Source organism: Meles meles, chromosome 3 (genome assembly GCF_922984935.1).
Source record: "Meles meles chromosome 3, mMelMel3.1 paternal haplotype, whole genome shotgun sequence".
Taxonomy (NCBI): Eukaryota; Metazoa; Chordata; class Mammalia; order Carnivora; family Mustelidae; genus Meles; species Meles meles.
Window position 1 is genome coordinate 50,231,507 of NC_060068.1, and position 12,484 is coordinate 50,243,990.

Here is a 12,484-nt window from a genome sequence, read left to right on the forward strand (position 1 = left end):
GACACAAGGTTCATAAATGATAAATATCCTTTGGTAGGATTTTAAGATTTTCAAGTTATCCATGTTCTCAGCTATGTGCCCAGGGATGACACAAAATAAAGGCTTAGTGGATGTTTAATGTTTGAATGCTTTCTTTTGCATTTTGTGGGGGAGGGAGTAGGTAGAGGAAGGTTGTTAAAAAAAGAAGCCTGTAGGGGCACCGGGGTGGTTCAGTGCGTTAAGCCTCTGCCTTCAGCTCTGGTCATGATCTCACAGTCCTGGGACCAAGCCCCACATCAGGATCTCTGCTCTAAAGAGAGCTCTGCTCTGCTTTAAAATCTTTTAAAGATTTTATTTAATTATTTGACAGACAGAGATCACAAGTAGGCCGAGAGGCAGGCAGAGAGAAAGCGAGAGGGGAAAGCAGCCTCCCCGCCAAGTAGAGAGCCCGATGCGGGGCTCGATCCCAGGACCCCGAGATCATGACCTGAGCCGAAGGCAGAGGCTTTAACCCACTGAGCCACCCAGGCGCCCCTGCCAATTCCATTTTTAACTCATGACAGCCTTTAAGGAACAGTTTCTTCTTGGGAAACAGGTATTTAACTTTTAATTTCAATTTAATGCATTTGTTCATTTACTCAGCGTATTTACTGAGAATCCGCTGTGTGTTAGACATTGTTCCAGGACAAAATACGAGCCATACTCAGAAGATTTCACTACTTCAAATTCCACATCCAAGTGATCTATTTACCCCAAATTATTCAAAAATTTTCATATCTAAGATATCTGCTCCAAACACAGTCTAAATTCATCCTCAACACAATTTGAAATTCCTTACCATCTCTTTCCCCATAAGAAGCATAAATAGTGAAGGGGAGAATAGAAGAGGAGGGTCATAAAAGTAGGGCATCTGGGAGCACCCTCTAGAAAAGTAGCAGCTTAGCTATAATCTCCAAGGCAAGAAGAGACTTGTTTAGAGGAAACAATATGAAATATGCTAAAGAGAGGCTTTTTTTTTATATGCCAATTTCTCCAGTACTGTCCTTTCCATCCCAGGTCACAACTTAGGCTTTGTTCCCTGTGATATTAAGGCCTGCATTCATCTTGCTCACTACCCCCCACACCCAACCCCATTTCAAATTATTCCTTAAATCAGAGCCTCTCTTTTTGACATTCAGATAAATTGCATCTTTCAGCAATAGGTAACAATACACACAAACTCAAAACCAAACCTCTACTCTTCTCACTCACATGGTGGGAAATTAGGATGGACTTCAAGTTTGGTCGATCTACCCATTCATTTGTGCACTGAAAACCTCAGGTCCTTTCTATCTTATTTCTCTGCCATTCACGGCTTCATCTGAAAGATGATCATAAGGTAACTGCCAACTGCAATTGCTGCTGTGTGCCTCTTTGTTTCCATCTCATGAGATGAGGATATAGATGATACCGATAGCCTAATTAACAAAGGAGCTCCAGTAGCTACATATGCTTAAACCAGATTTTGCAACTTTCTTTCCACAGACCATGGAACATTTATAGAATGGACTATATATGAATTCATCCTGAAAACCTCAGTGCATTTCAGAAAGTAGACGTATATAATCCACATTTTCTTTACACTTGGAAAAGTTCTTACTTGATTAATATGGTGCATCTTCTTGCACATTACTTTTATTGACAGCAATTAATTAAAAATGATTACTTTTGTATTAAAACACCTATGGGGTACACAGAAAAATAAAATATATAAATTATACAAAATTTTAAAGATAAAACAGGAAACTCAAAGAAACTGCATTCAGTCAGATGACTTTGAGCTGCCTCTTCTGTCTTCAGTTCTTCATTCCTCTCTGCTTACAGGGAAATTGGAAAACACCTTGAGAAAAAATGTGAAAATATTTCTTTTCACAGTTTAGTAAAATCTCATCAGCTCACTGCTAGTAAAATGGAGCTAATAGGCTTAAACTGTCATCTCTTTCCCTCCTTTTGCATAGGAAATTAATGAATACTAGCCTATGCCAAACCCAAGGAGTTGTATTCCTGGTACTTGGCCGAAGGCATGGCACACACTAGGTGCTCCATAAATGTTTTTTAGATACATAATGTAAGCTTCCTCTTACGTGTTGGCAGGTAAGATGGATTTAGGAACCTTGAACCTCTCTTCTTCTGTGAGCGCCAGCCCTCAGAGCAGTGGTCAGGGGAGGAAATTTTCCACTCAAGGAAAAAACAACATACTGCTATCTTTTCTATTTTGGCTTGGGCTCTATGGCTATGGTGGCCCCTCCCACAGGAGGGTGAGCAAGAGGGTACCTGCTGCTCTAGTTGGCAGGAGGCATTCTAGAATAGGAGAATGGATTTGGCATTGTTTACTTTAGACTCCATTGTCTCTTCCAGATGTGGGGGAAGTTAAATAGGGTAAGGAAGGGAGGACTAGAGGCACAGCTTAGGAGAAAGATAATTGGAATGCATCTTGAAGCCACCTTTCCCCAAATGTTCTCTCCATAGGCAGGGCTAAGGCACAAAGCAGGAGGGGAGTAGCCAGTAGGCTTCAAGGATGAGGGGAAATAATGAACTGAAGAAAAGTAGATCTTAAAAGTTTTCACCACAAAAAAATTAGTTTCATGACAGATCCTAATCAGGGTGTGACAATCACTTTGCAATATATATGAATACTGAATCACTATGTTGAATACCTGAAACTAATATAATGTTATATGTTAATTATACTTCAGTAAAAAACATTTTTAATTAAAATTAATAGAAATTAAGACTAGACCTCAAAAAAGACCTGAAAAAAAGTGATGCCCCTCAGAAAGTTGTGTGTGAAACTGTCTACTAACTACATCAAAAAGACCATTCATAAGAAGCTAATTTGAGAATTTTTTATTAAGAAATATATAGTGTCAATTACAAAGCAATATGTATATTTTTAAAAGTGCTTACAAATAAATAAAAAATATATTCCATAAATGTTAAAATATATATTTTTTAGCTTTAACAAAGGCACTTCTTCAGAAACTACTTGCATATATCTATATATCTATATATCTATATATGTATATATATAACTCGTCAGATAATTTTTAAAACTTGATTTACTTCTACAATATTTTGCTTGGAAATTCTTCCAAATTGCTTCATTAGATGTAAAACTTTTTGTGCACCTCTTTTTGCTTTTATTTTCTTCTTTTGTACGTTTTTGGTATGAGAACACAAGATTTAGCAGTACATGTAGAAGAAATTCTTGCCTTTTAAACAGATGTTTCCATGCTGTTGAGCTCAAGCTTCTCTTGCCTTAACCTTCTCCTTTCCCCTTCCACGTTGTGTTTAGATTCTTCCCTTGAAGTAAGGCTTATGTAGGTGCAGCTGAAAATCACCTCACACAGCCAGTGGCTCAGGCATCTCTGCGACATCCCTCTCCATTTGAGGGATAGTATTTCCCCTGCCCACGTCAAACAACAGAAGCTTACAAAAATAAGTTAAGAAACCCTACCATAATTAAACTATCAGTGGTCTTTTAAATGTCACAGTTAGAGTTAACATTACATCTACCTAATAAAGATGATTTATTCTGTTGCTATGAAATACAGCCTTAAGGAAGGTGTATTTTGTTTCTATGAAATGCGACTGAAACGACGCCACAGTTCCATTAAGTATGCAACTTGTTCTCGGCATTTATACGTCGTGACTTCTCTTTTCTTTCTTTTCTTCTTTGCCTGGGTATTATTTGTCTGTGGAATCGGAGAATCAATGGTCAGGACTGTCACTATCTTTTAACAACCATCGAATGGCAGGGTTTTCTTTATGCAAATCCATCTCTCAAGTGTGTCCCCAAAACATCTGCTCACTGGCTCCTCCTGTGGGCTCTCTCCAGAGGAATGCCCTCCCATCTCTCCACCCGCCTATTCTTGGTTCAAGGCCAAGCACCACCTCTATTACAAGGCCTCTGCTCAGACTTTTCTTTTGGAAACTCTTCTGGTGCTTTGGAGTGTGTTTCATTTAACTTGGCTCTCACTTACGTGCTGTTTTTATTATTGCATCGTGGGTATTCCCTGCAGTGCTGAGCACAATGTCTTTAACATAGGGAATGTTGAATATTTATTGAATGACTAAATAAATAACTCAGTTGACGGTTTCATGATCTCTCTGATAAGACCATAAATACCTCAAGAACACAGTGTATGCCTCTTTATGGATATAATCCAGTAAAACTATTATTTGGACCCAAAGTTCTCCTCCTTTCTGTCCCTCCCACCACCTACTACCTATGTGTGCACAGACTAAAGAGGAGTTTAACTTAAAAAAAAAAAATTGTGATAATCTTCCTGTGTGTTCCTTCACCTGAATTACTCTTGGGTAGTAGCAGACTGGGCCTTCTAGACACACATTATTGAGATCAAGCAAATTCATCGGGTTACTAAGCAAAAATCTTATAATCTAAAATCTGCTGAATCATAAATATTATTAGACTTAGGCTCTCCCTTTGGGCTTGGGAGGGGGCTGAAATAAATTAGTCAGACTTTCCCTTTTTCATAAGCTGTCCAGAACTTGATCTAGATTGTCTTCTATGCTCTTCATATGGATGAATGTTATTATGGCCATCTGTAGATTTGCCAGTCTGTTTGATAGAAGGTATAGAGCCAAACAGGTTTTTCACATGGCTGTCTGGTATTGAGTGTTTAACTCATGCCCAGTGTGGATGGACCATATGGCTTAATCTTCAACCCCTAAAGTAGTGACAAGGCAAGTTACACACTTCGTGTGCAGACTGAGAAAGGTCACCAGTTAATAGGCAGGCAGTAGTCACACATACCTGCACTTGTCTCTCTTTTCTTTTTTTTAAATTTGTCATCAGGGAGAAAAATGCCCTATTTTACTTGCCTGCTGAAATAAATATTTACTGAAGACTTGTCATGTGCCAGGCATTACTCTAAGTACTTTAACATCTATTGACTGATTTATTTCTCATAAACACTCTATATGGGATTTGCTAATACGACCCTCATTCTGCAGATGAAACTCACACTGAGCCTATAAATTAAGTTAGAAGTTTTGGGGCTAGGATTCAAAGTCAGGCAAGACCTTCTCCGGATTTCCTGCTCCTAACTCTGCACTATTGTTTCTATTTAAAGTTACAATCCATTCAAATGCATGTAACTGCGTATACAAAAATCCATTATGTAAAGAGACAGCCATACAAACAATTAAGCAAACGTGGGTAGAAATTAAAGGTATAATTTAACATTTTAAGAGAGAAGCACACATTATTAAGTGATAATCTCATTAGGAGCCCATGCATCCGGTTGTGATTTTGAAGATCTAGGTTGGGTTCTTGGGTGGATAATCACGCTCCCATGCTCGGACAGCCAGGACGGAGGAGACTCACTGGTCATACTTTAAAATACTGCCTGAAGTTGGAACTACAATTCTTCCCAGACAACCAGAACCTTAGAAGTAAATGGGTTTGGGGTCCCTGCGTGAACGTGGGGCTGAATCTACAGCTTTTACCTGGTTCCTCTGCTCTTGGAAGATAGGTCCCGAATAAAAATCATAACGACTTCTGCAACCAAGTCCCACTTTAACTAAGGTTAATTCTAAAGCGAGAGCCCAATGGACTGGCTTACCTGCGTTCCGGAGTAGCCTGGGCACTGGAGAGTGAGCGTAGCATTAGTTCCTATGGCGAAGATTTCCTTGGCGAGAGACGTGCAGCCGTGGGTGGGATAGAAGGTAAGGCGCTCGATTTTAGTAAGGCAATCCGGCTGCTCACGGGCGGCAAGGGTTACGAGAAAAGAGAAAAACGCCAGGAAAAACAAACAAACAAACACAGCAAAAAAAAAAAAAAAAAAAAAAAAAAGAAAGAAAAAAACCACAAACCCACAGTCTGTAAGAAATGAATGAAAGATGCGGCGGGGGAGGTGCAGGATGGGGAGCGGGAGCCACAACAAACTCGTTTCGAGCGGGAGGAAGAGGTCTCGGTGGAAGAGAGGGAGAAAGAACCCACGGAGGGAGGGGGAAGAGGGCGTTTTGAGGTTCTAGCTCCTGCCAAGAGGCGGCGCCCAGAGCCGAGGCTGCGCACCTCGGGAGAGGCTCTGACGTGGTTGCCTGGTCCGGGTTCCCGATTTGCCTTTCCTCCCAGGGGCGTGGGGTGGGGCGGGGGTTGGGGGGGGGGGGACTCTCCCGGAATCCCGCTCGCTCCGGGGAGAGACTTCCTTGCCCTAAATTGGAACAGAAGTAATATCCCAAGCTGGGCGCCGGCCCAGGGGTTTCCGGCAGCCCCGCCTCCCTACGTGGTCTGCGACGCTTGGGAGCCTTGCCACCGCCTGCTGTTCTACGCACGGCGAGGACACCCTCTCCCGAGAACGCCTGATGTCTCCCTGGAGAAAGCCACCAGTACTGACCACCCACTCACCGGGTCTTCACAGTAGATGGGATTGCTGAATTCGGTGCTTTTGATCTGGAAGAAAGAAAGAAAAAAATGACAAGAAGGGTAAAGAGTTAGTTCAAAGGGGAAATCATAAGCCCCCCACCCCAGCCCCCGCTGCCTGCTCCCAGGTTTTAAGGATGCTCTGAAAGCAGTTACCACTTAGGCACTTGTTTCCTATGCATCTATTCTTGTCATTGACAAGGTAGTGAAATCCTCTGAGTTTAGATAGTGCCTGTTACTGTTTGAAACTAGATATCAAAGGATCCTGGTCCGAAAGAGAGACCCTCCCACCACAATCAAACTGGGCACACTTGTATACAGGACTACACAAGTAAGCAACAATACCATCTTTTTGAATGCCCTATCTGCGTTGTAGCCATTCATGCATTTCACACATGCATGCCAGAAATTAGAATAATCAGGAAAATGATTACTACTATATATTAAAACTGTGAACAGCTCCTTATCCCATAATGGCTTCTAGGACATTAGAAAGAACCGAAGTGCACATTTCCCAGGACAATTATCTCTAGTTAGGCCTTAGTTCACAAGAGTTCTCTTGTTTTTACTCTCATTTCTCTCTCAAGCTCTTTCCCACTGTCTTTCTTTCTTTCTTTTTTTTTTCTTTCTTTTTTCTTTTCTTTTTTTGTACTTTCTTTTGTACTTTGGCAGAGAATAGACACCTTGATAGATATGTGTGCTCCTTATCAGTATCTGCACACTCAATGTGTGCCAATTTCTAGGTAGTTGTTTGAGAAGCCAATATGTTTAAATATCACTTATAAAATTTTTTGACAAAATGCTGGGCCATGATTTTTTCCAAATTATTTTTCTTTCCTTAAAAATTAAATTGTAGCTTGTATATGGGTATGCCTATTCTTTGATGAAAACACATTTGTTTTTTAAAAAAATGTTTCTTCACTTACCCCATTCATATATTTCTCCAGGGCTTGATAAATGACTTCCTGATATTTCTTTCTAATCTTTTCAAAGTCACAGTCAGTGAAATTGTAGGATAGCACCAGCCCTACCAGTTGCAAGATGAAGATCTTCCTGAAAAAAACTGACAGACCAATAATAAAGCATCAGGCAATGTACTTGGAAACCCATTTCCACCCTGGTGTCTCACTAAACTCTTTCCATCCACACTAAATCGCCTCTATATCTGCAAGGCCTGCCTTCGAGTTATGTGCCCAGACACCACTCTTTGCCTCTTGTTCCCAGTGCACATGAAGCCCATATTCACCCATGCTGTTGCCTGAAGTTGGAGTCTCCCTGATGCTCCAGAGCTTTCTGGCTCCACATATATAACACCTAAACGCCTACGGGCTCTTTTCTTCTAGGCCAATGATTTTCCTTGATGTCATTCTCTTCCTTTATAGAATTCTGAATTGATTACATGAAAGAAAAACTAGAACTAGCTAAATCTATGGAATTTTCACATTAGTAAAATCATCAGGAATTTCCCTCACCTTCCTCCTTTTATGTTTGCCCTAAACCCTTGATGTGTACCTGAAAGTACTTTAAGAAACAGATACCTGTATCTTCCTCCTCCAGGGCCATTTCCATGGCTAAGCCCCTTTCTGATTGGAAAATAAATACCCCCAAAGGGCAACCACTCTAAGGACTAAGTACCGATGCTTACACATGCCGTACACCCTGACCATTTCTTTTGGCCACTTCCAACTAGTTCTTTCCCTCTGTGGCAACTGAGAAAACACACGTGCTTACTTAATGGGATGCTTTGGAAAGTGGATACAGCTTCAGGCTTGGGCTGCACGTCCCAATGAAGGCATTAAAATGCAACAGTGACAAGAACCTCAGGCATGGGGGTGATACGAAGTTGAAATGAATGGAACAAGATCTGATGGGGCTCGCCCTCAAAACACTCACTTTTCAAAGCACCCTTATCCACTTCAGGCAAGGAGCGCCTACTCTTGGCTGATTGGGGGCACCTCAGGGGCTGTGGTCTTCTCTAGCATGTTCTATAGGTGTCAAGAAACTCTTAAAACCACGAAGCCTAAAGCCAATCCATTTTCTCAGCTCCGCTCTAAAGGCCAGCGTAAGGGCGAGGGCGCCACACAAGAAGCGGAGCCGCGTTGCGCCGCGTAGTGCGCCACGGTGCGCGCCCTGGGAGGGTGCTGTCCAGCGCGAGGCTCTTCCGGAGGCGCTCAGGACTCGTGCTCGCGTGCGTCCCAGGCGCTTAGCCCCACGCTGCGCAGCCTCCACTACTGCGGTTGCAACGGGCCTGAGCGCCCGCGCGGGTTGTAGGGACAGGAGAAACAACGAGGTGGCCTGCGCGGAATTGTGCTCGCAAACCCTCGTTCATCCAGAAAAGGGAGTTAAAGCGCAGCGAAGAGTGAGTCAGGGAGAGAGTCGGAGAGGATGTCTGAGCTGCCTCCTGGGCTGTGGCAACGGCAACAAGAGTTGAATGGACGGAAGGCCGACACTGACCGGGCTTCTGGGGGATGAACCCCGCTCCGCCCGAGCTTGGCCCGCGCCGCTCGGGGCTCTCCAGACAACGAGCTCCCCTCTTCCTCCCCTCACCCCCACCCCTTGCGTGTCAGAGCTTGCAGAGCCCTCGTCCTTGGGAAGTTCCTAGGAATCATCGCCAAAGCCGCTGAGGCAGAGCGCCCCACGTGAGTCCTAGAAAAGGTCACAGGCCACGCGGTGCCTGGGAACAACTGCAGGGGGTGGCGAGGGGGGCGGGAAAAGCACAGACTCAGGCGGTGGGGGTGGGGTTGGGACTCGGGCCAGAAGGGAACTTTTTTTTTTTTCATAAAAGGTTCTCAACAGCTGTACCAGTACAGCTGGACCCAGTTCTCTAGTTAAGACCTGGGGATAACAACTGTGGCGCTAACCCGAGAGTGATGGGAAGGCACTGATTCACCGATGACTTCCAAATGGGCTTTTCTGGAATCCTTTAAGTTTAGGGTTTTTTGTCATGGCAGCATACTTTGGGAAAGAAATCTCTCTGTCCCTCTCCCCATCACCAACTTTTCAGGGTATTGTGGGATGATGCTAGAGCTTGATTCATCTGCTGTGACATCAGAGGTGTTTCTGGTCAGCAAGCAGGAGCTAGAGACAGATTTCTTCACTGGGTTCTGATGTGCTGATGGGACTAGGGACAGAGGACTTCAGCGCTCTGAGAGGTTCAACTTGCATTTTTCTAGGTTGTGACGAAGTTTCCTCCCTTCTTTTGCTACTTCTTTTACAGCTTTGCGTCTGTGTAAGTCTTTGTAGAGATTATGCAGACAGGGTGCCTCCTCCTTAAGTCATCTCTGCCTGTTAAACATACTGCTAAACACTTACCCCAGGGCCCCTAATTTCCTTATTTGTAACTATGTGACCTCTGAGATCACTTTGATCATATCATTTTTCGGCTTGATAGACTCCCAGTTGCCTTGACATATACAATCACTTGGCTCCCAGCTGTCTTTCCAGCCTTATCTCGTTCATTCTCTTAGGTTTCTGCCAAATAGTATCTGACTTTAATATGCTCTAAATGTGCCCTAAGCTTTCTTCTTCCCAGCCTCACACCTTCAGGTGTTGATATTCTCCTGTCATTCAAAGCTCATTTTGCTAGAAAAGTGGTGTCCTACTGGATGTGGTGTCATTCCCCTTTAAGACATATTTATTTTGGGCTTTTCTTTTATGATCTCCTTTCATGGTGTAATATTTCAATAATATTTTTCAACTTTATCTTTTTATTAGACTGTGAGGTCTTTAGAAGCAAGAAATGTTTTATAGTAATTGATTTGTTCAACATCAATTTACTTTTTCCAAGAAACATTTGAAGTGACTTGCAGTATTGGTAATTGGTACCAGTATCTGGTACCATATTGGTACCAGAAGGTAAGAAACAGTCAAGATAAAGCCAAAGAAAGAAACCAAGGAATTAAAGAAAGTGTGAGTCAGGTATAAGAAGCCATAGAAAAACATTATTAAGAACTAGAGAATTAAAGGTGAAGGAGAGTAGGAGATACAGGCATACAGTTATGGATGAATAAATCATGAGAATAAAAGGTACAATACAGGTGATATAGTCAATGGTATTGAATTAGCATTGTATGGTCGTAGATGGTAGGCACGCTTGTGGTGAGCATAGCATAAAGAATAGACTTGTCAAATCACTATGTTATATACCTGAAACTAATGTAACATTGTAAGTCAGCTATACTTTAATTTTTTAAAAAAATAAAACTGGGGGATGAAGACAAGCTCAGAAGTGGTTCTGATTTTCCAAGCAACCACTGCAAAGGAGAGAATGGGGAGGGTTCTACCAGTGTGCTCGGGGAAGCTGATTTTTCTTATGCCTGTGATTGTCATCATAACCACCATTGGACAATCTTATGTACTGCATGTAGTAATACTCAATAAATCCTCAATAAATTAAAAGATGTTAACCTTTGAAGATCATTGTTAGGAAGCAAATTATTTCATATGAAAGAATCTCTCTAGAGACAGCTTTTCTTTTTCTTTTTTTTTTAAATCCTGGTAGCTTTTTGCTGTCCTCCTACTAGAATCCACTTATGGCTTGCTTGGAGCTACCACTCAGATAAGGGATTCTCTGAAAATTCCTGGTGGACTGAATAGATTTCCATTTTTTTTCCTCTTTCCATTTGTTCAAATGCTGAAGGTGTGAACAGTGTCTGTACGTGTAGTTATGGAAATACTAGGTTAGGTCAAGAATGGTGTCTTTCTGATGGTAGGAAACAGAAGCGAGATCATTTGTAGCACTCTGGTTACTCAGAGAGCTTAGGCAATCCTGTCACGCATGAACTGGGCCAGAAAATGACCTATAACACAGCTCTTTTCTCTTACCTTCATTAGAAAGATCTGTCATTCCTTTCTTTTTTTAGTATTTTTGTTATTGTTTTTAATAATAGTTTTCTTTCTTTTTCATTCTCTTACTCATTCTTTCCTTACCTCCTTTAAAATTTACTTTCTTTCTCTTCTTTTAACTATCCTGAATATTTAAGGCAGCCTAGTCCTCATTGCAAATTTCAGTCTGTGTTTGAAGATATAGATCCAAGTTGTAAGTGAAAAAGAGGTGCTATTTTCTTCAATTAAAATTTTCTACTTATTAAAGCATACTTACTGATGAAAGGGGAGATATCTTCTACTATAGAGTAAGAAAAGTAGATAACACCAACATTTGCTTGGTAATGTTTTAGGAAGTGTAAAAATGCATTTTCTCCAGTAGCTAGGCCTGGAAGAAAAGTGATTACAATAGATTTTTCAGGATGCTGGTCATATAATCACTCCACCTCTTGGTTCTCACTTATGCAGAAAGGATGGGCTACACTTTGCAGAAGTGAATGTTATTTCTTTCCTTATATTCTCCCTTCATTGGTCATAGTCAGGGGTACTGTTTGTGTAATGTGAAGTGGTCAGTGTATGGCTTGTGATGACTGTGGTACATGTCCATTTTGCCCATTAATTTTGCATTAACTTTTGTACTCAAGTGGCCTTGTTGTTGGTTCGAACCATTGATTGTTTTTACCAAACTCCATACTTCCTCTAAGATCCTTTGGGGACATTTCTAGACCAGTGGAGTGAGGGAGTTTCTTATGACAAATGAAAAAAATAAATAAATAAAAGTATTTTATTTTATTTTATTCCATGGCTGAAGATACCTACATAATCAGCCTATGGCTGAGAAATGTTCTCACATATTTTTGAATTACGGAGTAAAAGAGCCCAAATTGATGAAAACCTAAGGCTTGCACTCCTTCGTGTGTAAAGAAACAGTCTTACCCTCAGCCATTTGGAGATAAAATATCTTGCTTACTTTACTCTTCTACAATAATAGGCAATGAACAGGAAGAAGATCATTCAGAAAATGGTAGCAGCTGAGCTTTCTTAGAATGTGTCAAAAAAGTTGGAAAGGAGGTCAGAGGTGAAGGATAGCTCCAATTTTTTTTTTAAAGATTTTATTTATTTATTTGACAGAGATCACAAGCAGGCAGAGAGAGAGAGAGAGGAGGAAACAGGCTTCCCGCTGAGCAGAGAGCCCGATGTGGGGCTCGATCCCAGGACCCTGGGATCATGACCTGAGCCGAAGGCAGAGGCTTA

The 12,484-nt window shown here is 41.7% G+C and overlaps 1 protein-coding gene across 1 annotated transcript; it reads right to left on the bottom strand.

The window, feature by feature from the left end:
- Positions 1-2,882: 2,882 nt before the first annotated feature.
- On the bottom strand, positions 2,883-8,055 carry LOC123939220 (thymic stromal lymphopoietin). Its single transcript, XM_046001142.1, is given in 6 exon segments — positions 2,883-3,713; positions 5,607-5,741; positions 6,392-6,436; positions 7,333-7,478; positions 7,481-7,503; positions 8,042-8,055. Coding segments are annotated over 6 exon segments (480 nt in total). The 3' UTR covers positions 2,883-3,596.
- Positions 8,056-12,484: the final 4,429 nt, after the last annotated feature.